This window comes from Grampus griseus, assembly GCF_964374135.1.
Source record: "Grampus griseus genome assembly, chromosome: 8".
In the NCBI taxonomy this organism is placed as follows: Eukaryota; Metazoa; Chordata; class Mammalia; order Artiodactyla; family Delphinidae; genus Grampus; species Grampus griseus.
Window position 1 is genome coordinate 15,964,551 of NC_139002.1, and position 26,055 is coordinate 15,990,605.

A 26,055-nucleotide genomic window follows, 5' to 3' on the forward strand; every position below is an offset into this window, starting at 1 on the left:
ATTTGTTTTTTTGATACATATTTTTGATGTGATTTGTTAAGATAAAATAAGCCAGCAAATAAGCAAGAGGCAAGAGGCATAGCATAAAATCAGGCCCAAGAAAGACTATGTGTTTAGCAAAACAATTAAGTTCTTTGCTTTGTGGCTACGTAAAAGTATGTAGCTAAGGTTTCACTCCTGCCTTGGCTGGAGAAGAACAGGGATAGATTCTCCTGCTGGTTCTTTCCCCAAGTAGATGCTGGTGAGGGAGCTTCCCCTTCCACCACACTACCCTCTCTTCCACTTCTGGGCCACTGAAGAGGTTCACACAGCAGTTTGGAAACAATCAGCAAAGCCTCAGGCCCCAGGCTGCTTTCACTGCTGTCCTGTGATTTAAGGGGAACCTGTGACCAGCTCACAAGGCAATGCCTCTGGGGGGGTGGGTGGAGAGGAACTTGGTGTGATTAGATGGGGAGGGCGGGCAGGGGGAGGCAAGTAGAAAAACAAAAATCCCTCAGTTATCTCCAAATTTTATCCTTTTATAGGAGTAAATCATTTTAATCCAATAGCCTCACCATGGTGAGAAGTGATAAAGCGAATGTCGCAAAAACCACAGACACTTTTAGCTGCTTAGGAACATTTTATTGGCATATCAATCTGCTGTAATCATTGCTGGCGTGGTTGGTGGAGTTAGTCATCTGGATAGGCCCTAGTGGGCCAGGTAAGTGACCCTTGTTCTGGTCACACAGCTCTAAAGAGGTTGTCCTTGGGGCAGATGTGTTAGCTTGGGGAGGCGAAGGTGATAAAGGAGAACTGTGTCCACATTGTCACTAGCAGCCACATTGTTATACTGAGACTGAGGCCATTCACCCAGGTCAGATGAGGTAGTCCACAGCACACATCCACAGAAACCCACCTGCAGAACTGTCTGGACTCATGTATGGAGTGGACTTCAAGGGAGGCAGCTGTGTTTTCTGAAGGTCTGACATGAACCCTCATTCAGTATTTCCATCTGCACTTGTGGCCCCCACCACCACCCCTCAGCATATGGAAGCTGACAACTCCTATTTTAACCATTCTTCCATTTATTACTGACTGTACTTACACTTTCCTGTTTTAGACTTTAAAATCTTATTTCACTTACCCAAGTATCCTCCTGTCAATCTGAACTTCCTGACATGCTAATACAGTTGCCAGTCTTTGAACCCCTTCACGCGTACCACCAAAAATTCTTGGCTCTCTCTATAAACACAATTTAAATTCTACTGCTGGTTTTAAAGTGGGAAACAAGATGGCCAGATAATGCGCTTTAAATAAATTCTAATAATTCCATGGCCACGTGGAGGATGGACTCGAAAGGGAGTATATTGATTGCAGAGACTGAAGGAAGCTGTTGCCTTTGGTCCAGGTGAGAAGACTGTAACTTCATTCCCAGGACTTTCAACTGAAAAGAAACTAGGGATGTATCTGCAATGAACTCAGTGAATCACAATCTAGAGCTAAAAAGACACCCCAGTTTGAATGAGTAGTGGTTAAGAGCAAGGACTTCGAAGTCAGGTAAAGCTGGGTTCAAATCCCAGCTCAACCATTTATATTACATGACTCATCTTTGACAAGACAGCAAACTTCTCCAGGCCTCCCAGCCAACAGTAAAGTGGAAATGCACCTACCTAAATTGCTTAGGTGGTTAATATATGGGAAATGTTATCCTGAAGCTTTTCTCCCTAGATGACACAGGAACTCAGAATACTCCAGTTAATTTGAGGCACTTAAGTTCAAGCTGGCGGTTAACAGTAGAAAGAAATATTCCAAAATGTAAAAAAGAAGAACTGGTGATTATTAGCATGAGGAATGGAGAAACTATAGAAATTGGGACAATTAACGTGAATAAAATTCTAAAGATTTGAAATTAGGAAAAAGGGTCAAGAGGTCAATTTAATGACTTAATTCTCTTTTTAACTACCAGATACTATTAACAAATCTGAAACATTTCACTTGACAATATTTCCACGTATCTACTTAGGATTCCTTCTATCTGCTCATCCTACCCTGCCATTCTGCACCCCCAAGGAGATAAGTGATGAGGGTCAGCTTGGTATTCAGCTCCACAGAAAAGCAGCAGGATGATCTAAGTATCCAATTTGCCTGTGATAAGGTAGGAAAAAAAAAATCCCTTCTCTCTTCATGGGAATTCAAACTATGATAAAGGAGACAGAAAGACAGCAAGTTTGAGTGAAATGTTTACATTTATATTGAAATATGCACTAAAACAGAATGAGTTCTACTAGTCAATGAAATTTTGCCAAAGCGGAATCACAAACTTCCGTTGGGGAGGTCCAGTCAACTAGCAGCAGTGATCCCCAAGCAGGAACACCAAGGAGAAGCCTGGGAGACCCCACCCCAAAAAGCCTCCTTTCAAGGGATCCCAACTCACTTCTCCCACATGCACCCACACAGATTTAGGAGCACAGCCATGCTTCTGATTTTCTTATATCTTTAGTTTCTTCTTCGCTGCAATAAATATAAAATTGGCAATGCTCATATACCACAGCACAGACAATATTTCAGGCGTTAGCATACAACTGTAAACAGTGACTAGGTTAAAAAAATAAAAAAGATAAAAGAAAGTTGAACATTATTTTTAAACGACGACAAAATTCCTAAGAGCAGGGCATGAGCTACTCAAGATTTGTTTTGTTGCGTTAAGGTTTTTGACAAAAAATTCAGGTTTAGACAGATGTCCAAATAGACTCAAGGTGGTAGCCAAACCACTGCCCATGGCAGTCTAGAATATGTGGCAGCAAAACAACATGCCCTAGATCACCCTTGGCAGTACATCTTCAACCTGCCACATTCAAGATGGGACTGCAGAAATCTTTATTGTGCCATCACCAGCTGCCATCTAGTGCAGTGGGAATGGGTGGGCAAAGGAATGGAAGTTTGCTGGGAGACAAATAGAATTAACACCTCTGCTGGCTGCCTGGAAAGTTGGCCCCTTAATCACAAGGACAACTAGGACATTTCACTTGGACAGTGCATTAAACTTCATATATGTGTGTGTATATATTTCTCTCATATATATATATATATATATGAAATCCAAAGATTAAGCATTAAGTTCTGTCACTGCAACAAACGGGTGTCAATCAAAGAAAAACAGAAGAACACTTTTTGCCTAAAGCAGTGCAAAGAAAGCTGGCAAGAAATGAAAGTGGACTCGGTATCTGCACATTAGCAATGGGGCAGACTTTTATTTAAAAGGCTAGTGGTTCAAATACTATTGCTCAAATAGCTCTGGTAAATATAAAATGTAGTTAACATCCAAGGTTTATACACAGAAGCAAAGGAGCTGAAGGCCAATTCACAAAGGGATATTTGATCCTTAGTCAAGAGAGAAGCTAAAAGCACATGCTGCAGGAGTAACCTAATGGGGTTTGTTTGGACCATACTCCTTCCCTCTGACAACAGAAAAGACCTGGATAGGAAACTGTCTTTTCACACACAAAATTGTGGCTTAATTAAATCTCCTCCCTAGAACTATACCTCAGCTAAGAAAAAAAAAATCTGTCTTGAAAAACTCAAGAACCTGGGCTACTAAAAATAAAAAGGAAAATTTAATATAGTAAACAAGTTTAGTAAACACCACATATATTTTCAGTTGTTAATGAAGACATGATACATTCAGGAAAGTTTTTGTTTTTTTTAAAGACAAAAAAACCAAAAAACAAAATTCCCAGAAAAAGCCTCGAGGAGGAAAAAAAAAAAAATCGCCCAAGTTCTATCCCTTTCAGTCAGAAGCGGCTCTTAGCACAAACCACAAATCCCCCTCCAACACACAAAAGCAATGCCATGTGCCTTGCAAGCAGAGTAAGAAACATATGCCTTAGTTACTGAACTTGAACGTTAAGCAGAATCATTGCAGAGCACATTTTGATGGGTTACTTCAATATCCACCTGGTCCAGTTTAAAGTATTTGTTTGTAAATCCAGTTTGTACATATTCCATAGGTATATTAAACAATAAACCACCTGTTGTCCTATTATTTTTTGTCCTATTATTTTTTAAATGGCAGTTCTTGTAGCTCAACAAACCATTAAGATTATAAAGAGCTCTCTTGAAAGAAATTCTCAGATGAAGATGAATTGAGAAATCCTGAAGGTTAAACGAAGTTCTTTTTTACTAGTTCTTTTTTTACTAAAACAGTGGGATCAAGCAGAATATCTATTCGGAAGAGCAGTTTCAACATTTCCCCATGAGAAGAGGCCAAATTTTTCTGGACTAATAATAATTTAAAAACTAAGCCAATAAAAATAAAATAAAATATACACCTTAAAATACTACAAAACTTGAAATAAAGTCAGGGCTTATGGAGTGGGAAACAGAGTTCTGGGTTTTTTTTCTCCCCAAAAGAAGGAAAACTGTAACAGGTTCTAAGGGAAAAACAAAACAAAACAAACCAGAACTCTGAATATGGATAGCACTACACAGACTCTACAGCACAGACCACCACACAAGAATGAATTACATATCAGTAATATCATCATGAGAGTAACTGGCTGGGGATTTATACTTCCAGCAACAGAGCTCCTAGGTCAAAAACGTGTTAAAAGCTTGTAATGTTAACAAGGACCCCTCCCAACAAAAAAAAGAGGGGATGAGGGGGAATAGAGGAAAGGCTGCATGCATGGGTCTATTACAGACGTGATATTCAGCAGCATAAAAATAATACCCTCCATTGAGTCCCCCAAATGGGGCAAAACCTATTTTCCACTGCTAAGCATGGGAAAGGTTAACGGAGTGGAATAAATTCACCTGTAACCATAGCATCTCCCATACTTGAATGACAAGCACGTTCAATCTGATGTTATATGTTGCTATAACATTGAGAATACGTATGAGTAAAGCAAAATAAAAAACAAAAGGCTAAATTATGAACTTTAAAAACTGGAAAAACATCTGTTTTAAAGCCAAGAAGGTGTTATTCTAATTATTATTATATATGACATAATCCATAGAAAGAAAGGCCAAGGAAAGAATCTTCATTTTGTTCAGTACTTAGGCTTGATGTTGTCCTAGGAAAAACAGTGATAAGTCAATGAATGTGTCACACATATAACTAAAAAGTCCCCTTCTGGTTTCCAATGAATTTAAACAACCATCTTCCTTGGCTAATTTTTCTCCTGTGTCAAACAAACCTTCTATGTACAGGACCAGTTTAAATCCCTCCTCCCCTTCAAACACTAGATATGAACATCCAGGAACATTCTACAATGCAAAGTGCCTTAAGAAAGAGAAGGATTCTGTAGTGCCAGTGATATAACTGATCTGAGGAAGCTGGGACGCTATTAACACTGATGGGAGCCAGTCAGGCAATGGTGGTTTGTTTTTCCTCAGGTGTTTCCTCCAACAATTGCATGATCAGTTCATGGAGGGGTTTGCAGATCTTTGCGTAGCCCCCTCCTGTGAGATGCAGAAAATCAAACATGTCGTGGCAGGAGATGGCACCGTCCGAGTGCACGAAGCCCCCATCTGTATCCAGGAGCTGAACATTGGCAAGCTTCGGCAGGGAAACCTTGAGGAGCTGGTTCACCTTGGCATTCTTTTGCCTCAAAGGGTTGGGCTTCTCACCTCGAGGTAACAAACCCTGGGGAAGAGCAGAGAAGAATATAAGATGAGAAGACTCACTGTTTTTTCCTACTTACTTGTGATTTCAAATATCCCTGGAACTCTCCATCTAGCACTTGTTATACCTTTGATTTCTGAAACACTGTCTTAATGAAAGTTCTCTGACTATCCCTCCTAGGTTTCTTCCTGAGCTCCTCCTCCTCCTCCTGTCCCTTAACTGCTGGTATTCTTCAGGGTTTTGTCCTTGGCCCAGTACTCTCTACACCCTACACACTTTAGCCCAGATCTCTTCCTGGAGCTTCAGAACTGTGTATTTGAACGCTCCTGAGGCACACCCAACTTAACACGTCCAAAAACCCATTCATCATCTCCCCCACAGACTATGTTCCTTCTACATTCTCTGTGTCAACTGACCTTCCAACATCCCTGAGTCTCTCATCCCATGTACCTTATCTATTCATCATTAAATCACTCAGCTTTTACATCCTAAGCATTTTTCCAATCCATTCTTTTTTCTGACTATAGACACTGCTATGGCTAGGGAACTTAACCAATATTCACCTCAATTAATGTAAAATCTCCTGACTAGTCTTCCTACCTCCAGTGGTATTACCCTTTCAATTTATCCTCCATATAGTCCACCACATAGCTAGAATAATCTAGCTCAAATACACATCTATTCATTAATGCCACATGGAACCTACACTAGAACACATGAGAAATGGAGTTGGAACAAATGCTGTCTTGATGAATCAGAGCCACATAATATCTGGTGGTATAAAACAGAGATGTGTTCTAAATTCATTTTTAACTTATTTGTTAATGATCTAATATAATTTTCAGATAAATCAGATGTCTGTCCTTCTACTATAGTAAATAAAAGCCAGCTCTTATATGGCAAGTGCAAGGTTTTATCATCTCAAACTAGAAATGGCCTTTATACAGATAACTGATCCAATTATAAAACTGTCAGAAATCCCCAACCTTTTAGTTGGTTTATAGCTAATGATGCCCACACAGCCAAGTTATTGTTATTTAGGCAAAAATGTTGTCACCTGTTTCTCCTACAGGGTATGATAAGAGGTCTTATTTCATAAAAATGGGTTTTCTGTAGGCGTTCTACTAAAAGAATCAAAAAAATTTTTATGCCCAAAGCGTTATTCACGTCTGCTTTAAATTTTTTCAGCAAAACGCTGGACCTCGATTATTAACTTACTGTGTGACCGTAAAGTTCCAAAGAGAACTACAGAGAATTATGAATATGCTACCCCAATCCATCTCCTTTCATCCTTGCCAAGTGCAGACAAGGTCAATGCTAAACCCTAGTTTATATAACTGTTAAAAGTATAAGGCTATGAATCTAATAGTTAACAAAGAAAATCAGCCCTCAGCGCTGGCACATCAAAGCTTGGTTGAGATATAATGAGCAACCAGGAAGGATGGCCAGTGACCAATAAATACATGTTATTCTGACTTTCAAAGAATACCATAGTAATTAAAGCCATAAAAAAGGATTAAGCCTCAAGAGCAGGGCGCCATACCTATTGGGATTGTCAAGCAAGGATAAGAAAAATAGCTTATATACTTGCATAACATTTTCCTTAATAAATGAGTATCAAGGGTATGCCATGTGAATTTTTTCTCTATAATAACTGATAATTGTTAAAACATTATTTTAAAGGAGACAAAATACACTAATTCCTTTACCATGTAACAACTATTTTATTTCCTTTTCCAATTTGCATATTTACTTTCAAGCAATTCTAAATATAATATACATACCGTTTAGTATTCGGACTGTTCACTTAAATACATCATAAATTCTGTTTTCACACAGTCCTCCTAATTGTCATATGATTAGTGCTATTATAGTCAATGACTTGTGCAATCATTCCCCCATGGGGTTGATTATTTAGGTTATTTCCAATGTTTTAGTATTGTAGATAACACCACCATATATCAAATTCAAAAGTCTGGTTGAAACAAAGAATATTTATGGAGGATTTATTCAGCAACATTCATGCAACAAATATGTCCTAAGCAACTACAATGTACCACCCACTGTACTTAAGAGATGGACTCTTAACCACAATGTAGTCTTTTCTGGAATAATGTAGGATATAAATAAATACATAAATTAATTAAATACCATGTAATAAAAAAATAAGACCTGGCTCCCCAGAACCCTGTCCTAAGATAATATCCAAACTCCTAACATGGGACCTGGCTGTGGCCTCTAACTATCCCAGACTTGAACTTTATTCCAATGATAACCCTAAAATTCTTCTAGCACCCTCCTTCACTCACCCAACAAACACATACATGTATAAGCCTTTGATCATTTCCTTCCTTTCTTCCTCCCTCCCTTTCTCTCTCTCTCATTCTTCTCTGTAATACCTTCTCTTCTTTCATTTCTCTATTTGTCTGGAAACCAATGAATTCTTTAAAGCTAAACTCAGATGTCAATTTTTATGTCTAAAATATACCCTGTTCTCTCCTTAGCATACAGTATAATAATTCTGTTTATATTGCTGTGTCCATCCACCAGCTCCTTGAGAGGAACCGCCTTACTCATTTTTGTATGCTCGGGACCTAGGATAGTGCCTTGTACATCGTGATTCTCGCATGTTTGTTGAACAAATGACTACCTTATTAACACTATATCTCATTGAAGAAATGAATACACGTCAGATTTCTCAAAAACATACATTTTTAGCTAGGTTAAGAATATCTACAGGTAAACTTTAACACTGAAATAGACAGCTGTTTATCCCTGAGACCATGAAGACAATGCTTTAATTCTACAAAGGGTAGCATTTCCTGTTAGTGGTAAGACTATGAAGAACCCATTTTCTTCCTGATGGAATCTCTGATATCTTAAAGAATTCAGAGATTCTGATAAATACACCACCTTTACCATATTAACCATGGAACAAAACAACACATCTAGGCTAATCCAAACTCAGGTCTAATAAAAAGAGACTCAGGAACTAGGAAAAGTCTCATATGCAACTTAAAAAATTATCAGAAGATAGTCAAGGCGAAAAAAAAAAAAATTAAGGCAACCTGAGGCAACAAAGAGGATTTCCACTTCTAAACAAGGATGAGCAGAAAAAAGATGACCCCACAGCTGTTCTAGGAAATGAGACCAATAAGACGATGGGACATATCAGAGAAGAGCTTCTAGGGAGCTTGATAAACTGCTTCCAACCTAAAGATTCTCTATGTTCATGAGTGATCACATTTCTAAAAAGACCCCCCACCTTACCTAATGATATCAAGGTCTCCACCCACCCAAAGACCACATACCAATACAATGATTTTGGCCTGTGGCTGCCTTGTGTTGATAAGTTGTACGATGGCCTCGATTCCACCTGCTACTTCTTCTGCTGTATTTTCATGGTTGTTTGTTCCTACCCAGACAACAATGACCTATAATTGAGGGAAGGAAGAAAAAGAGAAAAAAGATAAATACTCAGGAATGTCCACTAGTTAGTTGAAAATCTTATTTCAAAAATCAAAGAAGGAGGGGCTTCCCTGGTGGCACATTGGTTGAGAATCCGCCTGCCAATGCGGGGGACACAGGTTCGAGCCCTGGTCTGGGAAGATCCCACATGCCACGGAGCAACTAAGGCCGTGCACCACAACTACTGAGCCTGCGCTCTAGAGCCTGTGAGCCACAACTACTGAAGCCCGCGTGCCTAAGAGCCTGTGCTCTGCAACAAGAGAAACCACCGCAATGAGAAGCCCGTGCACCGCAACAAAGAGGAGCCCCCGCTTGCCGCAACTAGAGAAAGCCCACGCGCGGCAACGAAGACCCAACACAGCCAAAAATAAATAAATAAAATAAATTTTTTAAAAAATCAAAGAAGGAAAGATGAACTTCTCAAATGGTATTGGTAACTTCAACAGGGCAGCCATCTTAAAACATTATTAATGTATGCCTCATATACATCAGGATAAATTCCAAACAGAAAAACACTTAAGTGGGAAAACTGTACTAGGAAAAGATGAGAAAATTATTTTATGTGCAGTTGGAAGCTAATCTCTTAAGATCCAGAAACTATACAAAAAGGATAATAAATTCAACTGTATAAAAATAAAACCACTGCAAGTCAAAAAAGAAAAAAAAAAGAGAGTGAAATTTAAGAAACATGGGGGAAAATACTTGCGACATCATAAGACTCCCTTAGTTAAAGTACCTTCTAGAAAAAATAAAAATAAAAGTACCCAAGGGAGTGTAGTGGGTATAAATACACAGTTCTACTCAAGGAAAAGAGTCAGTGGGGTGGAGGCTGGATATAGTTTTTAAAAGTTTTTCTCTTCAAAAAAATAATTTTACAAGGTGGCTATCACCTAGAGACACACACCTTCCTATGTAACCCAAAGTAATTTCCACCTGTCACAAAAGAAAGGAATATGCATGAGTTTTTCTGTTAGAAAGGCAAAAATAAAATACTTTCAACTACAGCAACTGTTATCAATGGCTCAGCTTTGTTTCCTTTTTGTTGTTTGGGTTGAAAAAATTTATATGCAGTGTGTCAACTCAGGATGTTGATAATGCTATAAGGCACTGGGCAAATGTTTGGGCTGAACATTTGTTCACATCTGCTTCAAATTTTCTTCAGAAGAACTTGGAGGCTTTGATTACCAATCTGTTTATATGTTTAAATGGATCCAAAATTACTTCCTCAAGTGAATCACAGCCCTGCTCCCACGGCCCACCTCTGAGCACTTTCCCCCTCATACTGCCTCAGGTAACAGAATAGCATACCTTATTAGCATCAAATCCCTTCCTACAGCAGAAGATATTTATAACAAGTACAAACCAAGCAAGCAATACACTGATTCTTAATTAAGCATGTATTTGGAATGTTCTTAAACAATATCATTTAACTTAAAGGGGCAGGAAGCAAAGAACAACAGTGAAATAACGCTTTAAAGAAGCAATTTTTTTTTACTACCAGTTTCTGACAATTTAACTATCTGCAAAAGACTCAAGATAAGGATATTCTTAAAAAAATAATAAGTTTCATTTCACCTTAGGTTTAATATTCTCCAGTTCTCCATTCTTTAGTCTCCATAAAACATGTCTTGTTGTATCTCCCCCAATTCCAAAATTCAGTGCATGAAGTGGGGAAAAAAGCTCTCGCCATATCTGAAAAGAGAAAAACTTGATTTATTTAAGCTGAAATTAGTGGGAAATAAAATCCCTCAATTGCAATGTGTTGTGAGGCATCTGAAATAAGTTTCCCTTTTCTGTATTCAAATGTATCACTGCAAGTGGTATGCTACCAACTGCTGAAAGGGCTTTGAAGATGCCATTGTGTAACTCAGTTTTCAGTACAGCTTTAGATCTCAGCTCAAGACTTGAGTCACAGCTCAACCTGATGCCACTTAGGTACCAACATTTATAATTAAGCTGCCAACTCAATAAACTCTCCTTTTCCTTTATTCAACCATTTAAAGGAATAGGGTGAAGTAGAAACATGAGATGAAAAAATTTAGAGTGCCTGAGCCAAAAAGATATAAAGCTATCTTTTCTTTTAAATTTCCCTTGGGAGAATGCCTAACCTCAAAAAGATTCAAAACAGTTCACTACAAAAATATATAAAATATAAAAATGGTAAAACACAATAAGAACTGAGAATCATGACTAAGACAAACATAAATGAGCAAATACAAGTAAGAAAATAGTAAAATACAAATCATGACTAGGACAAATATAAACAAACAAATATAATGTGAAGCTTCTTGGAAGCCAAGGCAAAAAAGGGAGCTTATTTATAAATAATGTTGTATTTTTTCCTTTGTCTCATCATGCTTGATGGCACAAAGAATCCGATCAGGTAGGTCTGATTTCCCTTCAACTCTGAACTAGAGTGGAATGAATGCAAGTCTGTTATCAATGAATGTGTTGACATGAGCAGCCAAGGACCACCCTCACCCCTGCACCTCACCTCATACTGCTGCATCAACTGCACCATGGAGTCCCCCACAAACAGGACATCCGGCTCTTTGTCTTTGCAGTCCAGGACAAATCTGTTGTGCTGGTGTGAAGAAGAAAGAACAATCAGAAACTGGCATTTTCCCCTGTGAGATTTCTTGGCCTAGACAGAACAGTTGTCCAACCAGTTACTCTGTTGTTAAACATTCTATTTGGTCTGTCCCTAAAGCTGATTCCTCTCAATCTGCTATTAACTCCTGGGCCCTTCTGAAAACGAGAACAGAAAAATGCGTTCATGTTTTTTTAAAAGCTTACCTTTCCTCCAACTCTTTTAAAGAAAATTTCAGATATACTTAAAGCTGATGTAATACAATGAACACCTGTATACACTCACTTACATTCAACAATAACATTTTCCCACATTTGCTTTATCTGTGTGTTTGCTGAATCATTTGAGAGTAAGCTGCAAACATTGTGATTCTTCACCTTTAAATATTCCGCATGCATCTCCTAAGCATAGGACAGTCTCCTATAAAACCATAGAACTATTATCACATCTAAGAAAATAAACAATAATCCCATAAAATCTAACGTTTAATCTTCACAATTGTCCCAAAAGTATCATATGTATCTATTTTTTGAACTAGGATCCAATCAAAAGGCATGCATTTCATTTGAATGATTTTAATATGGCCTTTGAAAATGTCTGCTAACCTCTAAATGTGAGATGTTGGCAAACTGGGACTCAGGCTTTTTCAGTCTAATTCAAGTTTCTAAGCAAGGGTGACCTAGGCCTGGTATGCTTCTCTTTGCTCTTAAGGCATAAGACACCTTTAAAAAGATTTTACCCATTGATGCTAAACTGAAGGACATAGTTCAATTTTTTTTTTTTTTTCGCGGTATGTGGGCCTCTCACTGCTGTGGCCTCTCCCGTTGCGGAGCACAGGCTACGGACGTGCAGGCTCAGTGGCCATGGCTCACGGGCCCAGCCGCTCCGCGGCATGTGGGATCTTCCCGGACCAGGGCACGAACCCGTGTCCCCTGCATCGGCAGGCGGACTCTCAACCACTGCGCCACCAGAGAAGCCCTTCAATTTTTATATTCATCCCTGAAACAAATTAACATGATGGTTTAGCAGGTCTCTAACCCAGTTCTATGGAAAGGTCTGAATACTGTTTCTTTTTCTCAAACTCTACATTCAATTATGCTTCCCCTAGGAATTAATTAAGATGGAGTTACTATTTAAGTATTTTTGCTGATAATACAAGTGCAGATGACACTGTGGTGAAACTGAGATATTTCACTGCTATTGGTGAAAATACAAAAATATTTCTGGAAATAATTTGACAACTGATTAAGACATCTCTTTTACAGTGACAGGATTTGGGATAACATTTACTTTTCTCTTGGGTCCATGTCTTGTGTAAACAATTTTTTAAAATTACTATTGTTTCAATAAGTATTTTTAAACTGAAGGGATAAGATGAGCAAGAATAAGGCTTTAGCTAGTTTTATTGAGTAGGTGCTCTTTCACATCACGTCGTCTCTCTGCTATGTATGCTAAAGTGCCAACTACCTCTCAATACCAACAGAACAGCTTATGTTTAAAGAATGTCATGGAATTTAAGCTCTGCTGTTCTAAAGGTTTAAGTACTCTAAATTTTCTTTTTAAGTATAAAAGTAGTTGCAATGAGCTTGGAAAAACAAAGAAGATAAAAGCAAAACATCTATAATCCTACCATTTTAACCCAGTACCTATTAACGTTTTAGGGTTTTTTCTCTCATTATTTTTTCACATCCCCCCGCAACACAGCTGAAACGTATGTATATATCTCCTTAAGGCACAATAGCTTTGGGGACAGAAAAACCTATGTTCAAAGTCTAGCTTATTTACTTTCTAGTGCAGTGACCTTAAGCAAGTACATAACCCCGAGTTTTGTTTTACACATCTGCTGGCAACTCTGTTTTTAGAGTTGTGAAGATGAGAGTTGTATAAAAGGGGCCCAGCTTCTGGCTGCCACCCAGTAGGTACTCAATAAAGAGCACACATTATAACTGCATTAACATTATATTAGAAATATTTTTCTATGTAGCTACATGATTTTCATAACTATAATTATTTTAAAAAATTTTATCGTGTAATTTTTTAAAAAAATCTTCATTTATTTATTTATTTGGCAGCGCCACACAGCTTGCGGGATCTGAGTTCCCCAACCGGGACTGAACCCGGGCCCTCGGCAGTGAGAGCATGGACTCCTAACCACCGGACCACCAGGGAATTCCCTATAACCGTAATTTTTTTTTTTGCGGTACGCGGGCCTCTCACTGCTGTGGCCTCTCCCGTTGCGGAGCACAGGCTCCGGATGCGCAGGCTCAGCGGCCATGGCTCACGGGCCCAGCAGCTCCACGGCATGTGGGATCTTCCCGGACTGGGGCACGAACCCGCGTCCCCTGCATCGGCGGGCGGACTCTCAACCACTGCACCACCAGGGAAGCCCATAACCATAATTTTTAACACCACTTAATATCCTACTGGATGCATCCAGTGGCACATTCATTTTTTTTTAGCTCTTTATCCTAATGACAGATTTGCCAGAAGCCTCCTATTGACTGAGATGAAGAAACTTACACACACACACACACATTTTCTTTTACAGGCTGGGAATTTTTAGGGCAAAGGGGATTAACACTTTCACGGATCTTGGATATACTTCCAAATTACTAACAAAATGGCTACTGGCTATATCTATTCTGACGCCAGCAATGTATCAGAACTCATTTTACTATACTTGCACCTGCACGGGTTATTAATATTTTTCTCTCCCTCCTTTCTTTTCCCATTGTTTTAATCTGTACTTTCTGGAAACAAAAAGTTAAAGCTCCTGTCATGCTCATTGAGACACTTATCTAGTATATTTGAGGATATTTTTATTGATAATACAACAGTATCAGTGCTTCATCTGTAATATTTACTGAAAATATTTGTCAGTCTGCTGCTAAGCCTTCTTTAAGTGGTTAATGTTTTGATACGAATTGTTATTAAATTTGTCTACGGTCAAGTCTTTTAATATCACCCTTAAAAAAAACTTACGATTACGGAAAATATCAAGGAAATACAGGAAAGAAGAGCGAATAACACAATGGATCTCTGTGTATCCATTACCAGATACAGCAATCATCTAACTTACGGTCACTATTATTTCAACATTCCAGAAACTATTGCCCCACCCCATTCTTAGATTATTTTGAAGCAAACTGAGGATATAACATTTCATATATAAATATTTCAACACGTAGCTCTTAAAAGATTAAAAATATATATAACCACAATACCAGTTCTATCCTCTAAAATTAACAGGAATCCTTTAATATCAACAAATAACTAGTGAGTGTTCAAATTCAATGTCACAAAATTTTATTTTATGATTTTTTAAAATCAGAATCCGGACAATTTGTCTCTTAAATCCCTTTTAATCTATAGGCTCCCCCTCCCTCTGCCACCACCTCCCAAACTTCTTTTTTAAGGAATATGACTGTCTGACCTATAGACTCTCCCATAGTCTGGATTTTGTTGACTGCATTCCTGTGGTGGTGGTGGACATGTTCATCTGTTCTAGGTACTTCTTGATATGTGGTACTTAAGTCTAGAATAGGGATGGATATTTTAGCAATACTCCGTGAGTAGTATTGAGTATCACTTCAATACTTGTTTTAATCATGACTGCTTTTCTTTTAATGTTTTGTTTCTAAATAATTTATCTACAGAAGAACTGAAAAGATTGTAGAGTATTTGCATATACCCCTAACTCAGCTTCTTTCAATGTTAGCATCTTTTATTTTTTTATTAAAAACAGAATTTTCAGGTGTAAGGATTTTTAAAAAAATTTTATTTATTTTATTTATTTCTTTTTGGCTGCGTTGGATCTTTATTGTTGTGCGTGGGCTTTCTCTCGTTGCAGTGAGTGAGGACTAAACTTCGCCGTGGTGCTTGGGCTTCCCATTGCAGTGGCTTCTCTTGTTGGGGAGCACGGGCTCTAGGCGCACAGGCTTCATTAGTTGTAGCATGCAGGCTCAGTAGTTGTAGCTCGCAGGCTCTAGAGAACAGGCTCAGTAGTTGTGGCGCACGGGCTTAGATGCTCCGCAGCATGTGGGATCTTCCCGGACCAGGGCTTGAACCTGTGTCCCCCGTATTGGCAGGCAGATTCTTAACTACTGCACCACCAGGGAAGCCCTCAATGTTAGCATCTTATATAAGCATGGTACATTTGTCAAACCTAAGAAATTAACATTAGGGAATACTATCAACTAAAATAAAGTTCATTCAGATCTCACTAATTTTTCCACTAATGCCCATTTCCTGAATCACATTGCATTTAATCTGTATATCTCCTTTAACTCTTCCGATATGGGACAGCCTCTTGGTCTTTCCTTGTCTTTCATGACCTGACACATTTAGTTGCGGTAAGGTGTTCTGTAGACAGTCCCTCAATTTGGGTCTGTCTGATGTTTTCCCATGAATAGGCTGAGGTTATGGATTTTTGGGGAAGACTACCACAGAGGTGATGTGCCCTTGTTGTATCATATCAGGGAACATGACTTATTACTGGTGATGTTAATACTGATCATTTGGGTAAGGTGGTGTTTGCCAGTTTTCTCCACCATCAAGTTATTTTCCCTTCCATACTCTATACGTTAGAAACAAGACACTAAATTCAGCTCCACCTCCTGCAGGGAGGTGTCTCAAAAAATATGTGGGCGTACCTTAAAACCACCAAAGTAATTTACAGGGAGATACTCTAAGGCTAGGCAAATATACCATTTCTCCTTAAAGTTGTGTCCACTAATGTTAGTATTCATCAATGGATCATGCCTACAGTAATTATTACTGCAGTGTTCTATCCATGATTTTCTTTTCCCTCCTTACTTCTACATTTATTAATTAAAATTATTCTGTAAGGAAGATTTAGCCCTTCTCCCCTATTTATTTATTCATCCACTCATTTATTTATAGCAGAATGCATTAATGAACACTTATTTTATTCTTTCAGTTATAAACCAATAATACCATCATTTGTCACACTGCTCAAAATGTTCAACTTTGCACTCTGGGAGCTCTTTCAGGTCTTTTAGGTGGTCAAACTTATCATCAATGAGACAAACCAATACCACATGTATTCTATGTGATGCACCGGGGACCCATCACTTCAGTGATATTCCTGCCGTCCATCTTTTTTTCTCTTTTTCTTTTTTGAGTAGTTTCTTGCTTTCTTGCACTAGAAGATGCTCTAGGCCCATATTTTTATTTTCTTTGCTCCAGCTATAGAATCAATCATTTCTCTAAGGAGCCCTGGTCCCTTTCATTGGAGAACTGTATTTAAAAACCAAGATCTGGGTATATAATATATTTTAATATAAGTTAGTCCTTCCATACTATACAAGTTTTTAAAAAAATTTAAATATTCGTATCTGTTTTTCTTCCATTTGACTAATTTTTTCCCAGTCAGTGCTAATCATTTTAAGTCTTCTAATTTATGCCAGAAACAACAAAGGCATCTGGTTTTAGTTACTACTTTTAGTAAATTTATAAATGACCTAAATGCCCATCAATGAGATAAAAGACGACCCACTGTGGTATTTTCATATAAAATAATTGAATACTACTTAAAGAGAAAAAAATGAATAAACTACAGCTATATTTTTAATATGTATGATTACTGCAGAAAAAAATACATTCAGAAAGATACTATTTACCATTTAAAAACGTGCAAAAAGGGACTTCCTTGGTGGCGCAGTGCTTAAGGATCCACCTGCCAATGCAGGGGACACAGGTTTGAGCCCTGGTCTGGGAAGACTCCACATGCCGCGGAGCAACTAAGCCCATGCGCCGCAACTACTGAGCCTGCGCTCTAGAGCCCTCAAGCCACACCTAGTGAGCCTGTGTGTCACAACTACTGAAGCCTGTGCGCCTAGAGCCCGCGCTCTGCAACGAGAAGCCACAATGAGAAGAAGCCCGCACACTGCAACGAAGAGTAGCCCCCGCTCACCGCAACTAGAGAAAGCCCGCATGCAGCAATGAAGACCCAACACAGCCAAATATAAATTAATTAATTAATTAATTTAAAAAAGTGCAAAAATACTAACTATATTGTTTAGAGATTATATATGTAGTATGTAAATACATGAAATTACTGGCTTGGGGGTGTGGAGGTAGGAAAGAGAAAGAAATGTGATCAGTGAGGGGTATACAGGGAACAGCAATTCTTTTAGCAATGTTTTATTTTTTTAGGATGAGTAGCAAATACACAGATGCTCAAAATATTTCATAATACTTTTTTAAAGATATAAACAAATGAGGAAGATTAAGAAAGAATAATCACATAATTGATCCATAGGAGAACAGTCAAAATAAAAAACTACCACTTGGGGGCTTCCCTGGTGGCACAGTGGTTGAGAGTCCACCTGCCAACGCAGGGGACACGGGTTCGTGCCCCGGTCTGGGAGGATCCCACATGCCGCAGAGCGGCTGGGCCCATGAGCCATGGCCGCTGAGCCTGCGCGTCCGGAGCCTGTGCTCCGCAACCAGAGAGGCCACAACAGCGAGAGGCCCACGTACTGCAAAAACACCAACCACTCAAAATAAGCTAGTTGAAAGACTGATTTTTAAGTCTGAGATGACTAAAACAGAAAGAGAATACAACTATGAAGAGTATAAAGAGAATCACTAAATACTAAAACAGGAAACTCTGGGGACTTAAAATCATATTGAACTTGTTAGTTCAAAAGGTAATATGGTTGGAAACAGATAAAGGTTAAATATAGTTATTGTAAAGGATAACAGTTATTAAAAGCAAGCTACAAATACTGAAAAAAAAAATAAAGTGCTAAAAAAAAACAATGGGACATACTGAGAGGGCAAAGGGGCCAGGGCTTGAAGGGATTCCCACTTGCTAAACTTTGGACAATGAGTTTCAAAATTACAGTGGATTGTAACCCACTTGACTAAAATAAGAACCTGTGAGACCATATTATAACGAAACAGAATTGGTTTAGGCCAACACCATCTTAACCAAGTGATCAAAGCTACTATCATCAATGAGACAAATCAACATCACATGCCTTCTATGTGATGCACTGAAGACATCATTTCCCTGATACTCCTGCCAAAAATGTATGTGAATCTTGATTATGAGAAAAGAGAGGGACATTCCACAAAATAAATGCCCTATACTATTCCAAATGGTCAAGGTCATGAAAAACAAAGGCTAAGAAATGTTTCTGATTAAAGGAGAATGAAGAGAAACGACAACCAAATGCAATGTGTGATCCTAGACTGGGAAGAAAATTGATATAACACTACTGGGGCTTCCCTGGTGGCGCAGTGGCTGAGAGTCCGCCTGCTGATGCAGGGGACACGGGTTCATGCCCCAGTCTGGGAGGATCCCACATGCCACGGAGCAGCTGGGCCCATGAGCCGTGGCCGCTGAGCCTGCACGTCCGGAGCCTGTGCTCCGCAACGGGAGAGGCCACAACAGTGAGAGGCCCACATACCACAAAAAAAAAAAGAAAAAAGAAAAAAAGAACACTACTGGGACAACTACAGATATCTGAATATGGTTTTTGGATTAGGTAACAGTATAATGTTAGTGTTAAATTTCCTGATTTTAATAACTGTATTGTAGTTATGTAAGAAAAGGTTCTTGTTCTCAGAAAACACACTCAAATATTTAGGGGTAAAGGGGCATTGTGATGACCGCAACATACTTTCAAATGATTCAGAAAAAACTGTAAGTTGGTAAATAGTACAAACAGATACAGACAGAATGATTAGGCAGATGTGGCAAAATGTTAACAAGTGGCAAGTCTAGAGAAGGATATAGGAAGTTGCTTCTAAAGTGTTTGTAATATTTGTATAATTTTGAAATTACTTCAAAATTTAAAAAAGCTTAAAGAAAGAATACTGTAGAGACACTGTCATCTATTAAAATTAACAGTACACAATGCCCATGCTCTCAAAATATTCCTCAGTTCCAACATCACATGGTGATTAGGAATGACATCTCTAACATTAGATTTTTATTTACAGTAATCAATTCTTGTTGACCATTAAAACACCCCATTGTAGCTCTGGTCAAAAGACTCTAAAAATTTAAGAGACTCATCTAATGTGAATAACGCATGTGCACCCCCTTTTACCTGAGACATCCATCTGTCATCTCCTTGAATATCTTCCGCTGCATGTGGAATGGCTGCTGGGTTTGAGTCTCCTTGGCTCATTCTACACCTGCGGAAAAAATGTCTATGTTATGTTTTGTTCACTGACAGGAATGTTTCTTTGTTACCACTTACTTAAATATTACATGTCAGGTTTTAAACAGTAAGAATTAAATAAATTCCATTGGGTTTTGCCTAGAAACGATGCAACTGGAGTTTATTTTCAGCAGAGACGAGGTCCAGGACATGACTGTCTAAGTCCCATAAATATCTAGTACTACTAAACTTCCAGACAGGTTTGAATATCATTCAGGAACAATGCATTACATCAGTATATATCTTACACCTATTATTAATTTTTCATAAATACATGTTATTGTAAGAAACAAATGACAAGAAATTAAACCCTTCAAATTCAATGACATCTACATTAGAGCCTTTTAGGCTGCTAGAGTTACACACTTAAGAATTAGTACAGCACCGATTAGAATCCAGTGATCACTAAAATCACACAAATACCTGTACTACAGATGATGACAAAACTAGTCATGGGCTTTGGCAGTGGTTTTTTCATTTTTATTATTTATTATTTTTTTAAATTTTTTATGTTTTTTGGCAGTGCTCCGCAGCCTGCTGGATCGAGTTCCATGACCAGGGGTCAAACCCCTGTCCCCTGCAGTGGGAGCGCAGGAGAGTGTTAATAACCACTAGCCCACTAGGAAACTCCCTGGAATTGGTTTTCTACAAATTTTACTAGGTATTTTTATTTTTGACAGGTATCCACTAAAAAAAAATTTGATTAACGACGACCTAAATATGGCATCTGATAGTGGAGAAGAAGGAGTAAGTGAAATTCAGGAATATTAGAAATGCTAATCTTCTAGAAAGACAAGTAAGAAACCAGACTGTTTTCAACCAATTCTGGACAAAACATACTAGAGACATCAGGCTCAAGAGGTTACTTGGAAAATGCAAAGGATGATGAAAGAGAAAAAGCTGGGGTTTTGTGGCTTATAGAAAAAAAGGCTGTACTCTCTATTTCCTTCCTTTGCCATCCTCAAATACAACTAAACTTTCTCAGAAAGAGTTATAGCCTTTTAATAAGTATTCACTGAGTAAACAAAACACCCTGGATTACCAAGGTAGTAGTTTTTGAGGATCACAAAGTAACAAGCCCTAAACATGAAAGCAAACCTTCATGAAAAATAAATTACAGAAGGAAACAATTTTAACACTAATTATGCAAATAAATTCGATCAGTTCCAAATGACACTAGGTCTAAAAAAAATTGGGCTCAGGGTTAAGCCTATATCTGACTAAAGATGTAAAATATCATTCACAACCTGTGTATATTTCTTTAGATTACTAAAATTTGCAACTATCAGAAAACAATAGCTACCTATGAAGGACTATCTACTCTATGCTTTATACATACCACCCCCGATCCTCACAAAAGTACTGCAAAATGAAGAAAACGAGGATCAGATAATTTAGGTACTTTGTTCAGTGACTGAAATGAGGTTTGTCTGACCCCAATTACGTCACATCTGACCCACTGATCACAAACCAGTTCACGCTGACTCCCTAAAGGGGACCTATATCTAACCATTTCACCCAAAAGACTTATGACTTATACCACACGGAGCTAAAAACATCAATGTAAAATGCAAGAATCGGGAAGAACTGCAAGATGAACCTATATAGTTCCAATCAGACTATGATCTGTTTGGAGTTTCACTGTCTAAAAAAAGTGAGGAAAAATCAGAAGATACATAAAAGAAAACAAAAAAAGGATTACAGGGTTAAAACAAATAGCCACACAGAAACTTTTTGTTTTTAGCCAATAAAACATTCTAAATCTTCTATATAAAAGTTTCTTGGGGGGTCTACGTTCAATTCTTGATTCAAGTCTGGCTATTCAGGTTAAATCTGATATGGCACTTAATACTCACTTTAATTTTAGTAAGTAACTTTCTTCCCCGCTGATCAAAAAGCTCTATTGTCCTTAAGACCAACAAGGAGCAACTTTTCCCATTTTCTGTATTTCAAAATTAGATATATAATGTAAAGAAATACAGCAACAAAACAGCTCCTTTTTCCACTCACTAATTGAAAAAGTCTATTTCCTAACTTTTAAAATAGATTTTAAAAACCCAACCATTCCTCATTTATTTTCCCACCTGGAGAAACTCTTAACATGCTAGGTATTTTTGAGGCAAAAGTTAACTGACGCAGGGTTAACTGAGCAATCACTACTAAAAACGAGAAAAATAATCTGTCCCCCTCTCACTGTGTGATTATGTAACTGAAACCATTTTTCCTGGGGATTGTTAAAAGAACAAGGATGACAAAACTGTACATATGAGGTGCCTCCATAATAAAATGTATCCAAATTCATCCCTCACCACTTAAACACACAATGCAGGCACTCCAACTACATTTCAGTTCTTGGAACACCAGGTTCAGATTTTGTTGAAAAACTTAAGAATTCTGAGAAACCAGAGGGTGTTTCAAGGAAAGGAGCCAAGATGGTGAGAAATTAAAAAACCTGTCATATCAGAAATAGTTGAAAGAAACAGGTATGTTTATAACCTGTAGAAAAACTGTGGGGAAGAGGAAATAACGGGACAAATAGCCGTCAAAGTATTTGAAGATTACTAGGAAGGGACTTTAGGCCTATTCTGCATGTCCCCAAATAGGAAGACAAGGCCAGCAGATACAATGTACAGTGAGACAAATTTATAACAAACAGAACTGCAAATGACATGACCTGTCTCTCAAGGCAGATTCCTCCCAGGGGCTGCAGAAACTAGGTGAACACCTACTAGAAAAGCATAAAGTGAACTAAAGCATATGAGTAAAGACTGGTCCAGACTAGTGGGATTCAAACATTTTTTAATGTTTTAGAATCTTTTTGAAATGTTCCTCAATATATGTATATTTATAAATCAGATGTGAATTGCTGTTAACCTGTGTATTAAATATTTGTAATTTTTTTCCTTTTTTACATAAAAAAAATGAATGTAAAGAGAGGTTCTAAATATTTTCCTATATTCCAATGGATCTCCTTATGCATCCCAGGGCAGCACACATACTCGACTTTCAAGACCAGTGGTCTATATAAACTATAAGATCTCTTTAGATCTATGATTCAATTTACAGACATGGATTTTTAGAGTTTCTCCAACAGGTAAACAACTGATCAAAAAATAATAACTGCAATAAAGATTTATTGAGAACTTACTATTTACAAGACACTGTGCTAGGAGCTTTGTTATTTAAATAAAAACTGAAGCTCAGGGAGATTAAGGAAACTGCTCCATGATAGGGAGAGCTGGGATTTGAACTCAGGGTGATATACTACCCTCCAAAACCTATTACTCTTGAGCAAAGGGCATTAGGCTCTATATAGGAAAGACTGTATGAAACAATGATAAATTCTAATTTACTAAGTCAATTCACTTATATATCCTATTACTACTACCCAAATTTAATGGCATTTTGATACCCTTAGCAAAACACTTTCATCTCAGTCCTAAATTTTGTTATGAGCAAAATGAAAAAGCTATAGGGACAGAGAAACTGAGGAACAAAATGTCACTTACCTAAAGTTACTAGGCAGGTAAAACTGAGAGAATTTAGCACAATATTCCCAATTAGCTAGTCTTTTTCTTCTTTAACAATGAATACAAGGTCATCCTCCTTCCTCCTCTGAGCAAAATTTGTTTCTTTGTGCCTTCAGACACTTGGATTTTGGATTATTTTGCCAAATCAAAATCTTACAATACAAAGGAGCTTTCAGTTTTACCTGTGCCTATGGCTTGGTAACATTTTTAAACAGCTGTTAAAAAAAAAAAAAAAAAAAACTGAGGGGCAAACCCATGTAATCTCCTCTTTAAGAACCAAACTAGGGGGACTTCTCTGACAATCCAGTGGTTAACACTCTGCGCAGGGGGCGTGGGTTCGATCCCTGGTCAGGCAACTAAGATCCCACATGCCATGTGGTGCGGCCAAAGGATTAAAAAAAAAAGAAAGAAAGAAAGAAAGAAAAAAGAAAGAACCAAGCTGGGGACTATGCATTTAGGGGATTCAAATAATTCGGGAGTTAGATTAAAAAAAACTGTGTACTGTTTATAATAAAAATGAAGAATCAAATCAGGAGCCATCCAGAGAACAGCCTGTGGTGGGTCACAAAAATCTGAGTGATTTGGGGTTTCCTGCCTCACGTAGAGAGCGATATTGTGGCACAGAAGTATTCAGAATGCTGTAATTAGTAACAACAGAAAAAGTAGCAACAGAGAGGGATTTGACTCCCATCTCACCTCACTGGTTCATAATAATCGCCTCTGTGCAGCAAGTCATTAACTTCTGAGGTCACAAACAGCATGTTCAGTTAGAAAAACCCAAAAGAATGGAGATAAAGGTCAGAAGAAATTAATTTATCAGGAGACATACTCTTCCAGGGAAGCTTTAACTGTCCATTAAAATGAGTTCTCTGGGAAGATGAGGAGTAAGTGACTTGCACAGCATTTCCCAATTTTCCTGCATTTTCTGTCTTCTCTACTTAACTCCGACTATGACAGTCTTAACACCAGAATTTCCAAATGCTTATACCACCGTGGTGTAGTGTGTGTCTAATCAAAAACCAGTTCCAACAACAAAGAATTAAAATACTCAAGCTGAGCTGTATGTTTCTTTAGTTTAACCAGGAAACAGATGGAGGGGGAAAGTTGCACTAAGAATTAAAAGATTCAGAATGTTTCCACTCTGACCTCAGACTCTTCATTTTGTTTCAGATGGAGCTGGCAGGGTTATTCTAAAGGCGAAGGCAGGCCTCATCCCTAGTACCCTGCCTCAGTGGGCTGGTGGATGGGTCCCGGGGTTCCAGCACAATCAGAATTTATTATCAAATGCCCAAGTCAACACATTAAAGCACAATGATTTCATACTCCTCCCCTGCTCCCGCACAAGGAGGCAACCTTTATATCAGAACGATGTGCCCAGGAGAAGAATCCAAAGACACAGGCATATCCAAGGCAAAGGCGTATTCTGATGCTCAAGGGGACAATACCCCTTGTTTTCTCCATACCTTTACCACTCCCCCAAAATGAACCCCCCCCCCATTTAAAGCTGTACAAAATGAGGCCTTAGGGTGGGTCCAGGTGGTCTTCCCTTTCTCCATGGGTAAGCTCTAAAAAGAGGCCAAAGCTTCATGTGTTTGGTTTTCTTAAGGTTTGTATACACATTATGAAAAGCAACGCTGGCCTGGGAGGTATGGAAATAGTGAGTCACCGTGCAACGGGCACATCTCAAACCTGAAGGCCAGAAGATCCTGATCTGGTACATGGACATGGACCAGGTAAAAAGCACCTAAGAAAACCTGTCCATTGGCAGGTTTAGCTAGTTGGTTGACCTTGGGCAAATCACCAGCCTCGCTGGGCCTCATCCCTAAAATGAGGTGCTGGACTGGACAGTCCCCTAAGAAATAAGCCCTTCTGAGTCGTGACAGCCTATGGATTTTTGAATATATTAGAGAAGATAACGGAGAAGTTTCTGACGGGTGGCAAAAAGTGCTCCGTCAAAATAACAGTAACTGGTCTGAGCCCGCGCCAACGGCCTCTCAGACAGAGGAAAGGGGAAAAAAGGGTCAGAGGTTCAACCTCGGGGAGGAGGGAAAGGCAACAGCCGAGACCCGAGGCAGAAGCGTGGCTGGAAATGGGGCTGGCGGCGGCGAGCCCCGGGCCGCGGTAGCGGGGGATTCAGGGCGGCCTGCTCCGGGGGTCGGGCTGGGCCGGATCGGGCCGGGCGGCGCGCCCCGCCACGGTGCTCGGCCGCGGGAAGAGGCGGGGCGGCTGGGCGGCCGGGCGGCCGAGGAGGCGGCAGGTTTGGGGGTGGGGTACTGGGGAAAGGCTCCGAGGGAGGCGGCGAGCGGCCTGGAAGTGCGGGGGGCAGGGAGGGCAGCCAGGGAAGCCACGCCGGGCCAGCCGAGAAGGGGCGAGCGCGGGAGGCACCCCAAGGGTCGGGGGGGGAGGGGTGGCGCGGGGGAGGGGCCGGCAGGGTGGGGGAGGGGAGGTCGCGGGCCTCTCACAATAACAAATCGCAGCCTCTTCCAACCCCCACCTCTAAGTCACCGGTCCCCCGAGTCCCGGACTGCACTCACTCAGGCACAGGGTCCGTGCGGGCCCCAAGCGGCTGCGGCGTCGGCGGGTGGCGCGTCTGTCGCTCGCTCAGTCCCGGCAGCCCCGCTCCGGCGCGTCCCTCCTCCGGCCTCAGCACCCGCTGCAGCTCCCCCA

At 39.3% G+C, this 26,055-nt stretch overlaps 1 protein-coding gene across 1 annotated transcript; it reads right to left on the bottom strand.

Moving 5' to 3' along the window:
- Window positions 1-3,204: 3,204 nt before the first annotated feature.
- PAFAH1B2 (platelet activating factor acetylhydrolase 1b catalytic subunit 2) lies at window positions 3,205-26,037 on the bottom strand. The gene is made up of 6 exons (XM_082661296.1): window positions 25,923-26,037; window positions 19,745-19,832; window positions 11,565-11,654; window positions 10,646-10,762; window positions 8,914-9,036; window positions 3,205-5,623 (listed from the first exon to the last, which is right to left on the bottom strand). Exons 2-6 carry the CDS (start codon window positions 19,823-19,825, stop codon window positions 5,345-5,347), a joined length of 690 nt encoding a protein of 229 aa, XP_082517422.1. The 5' UTR covers window positions 19,826-19,832; window positions 25,923-26,037; the 3' UTR covers window positions 3,205-5,344.
- Between the last annotated feature and the right edge of the window lie 18 nt (window positions 26,038-26,055).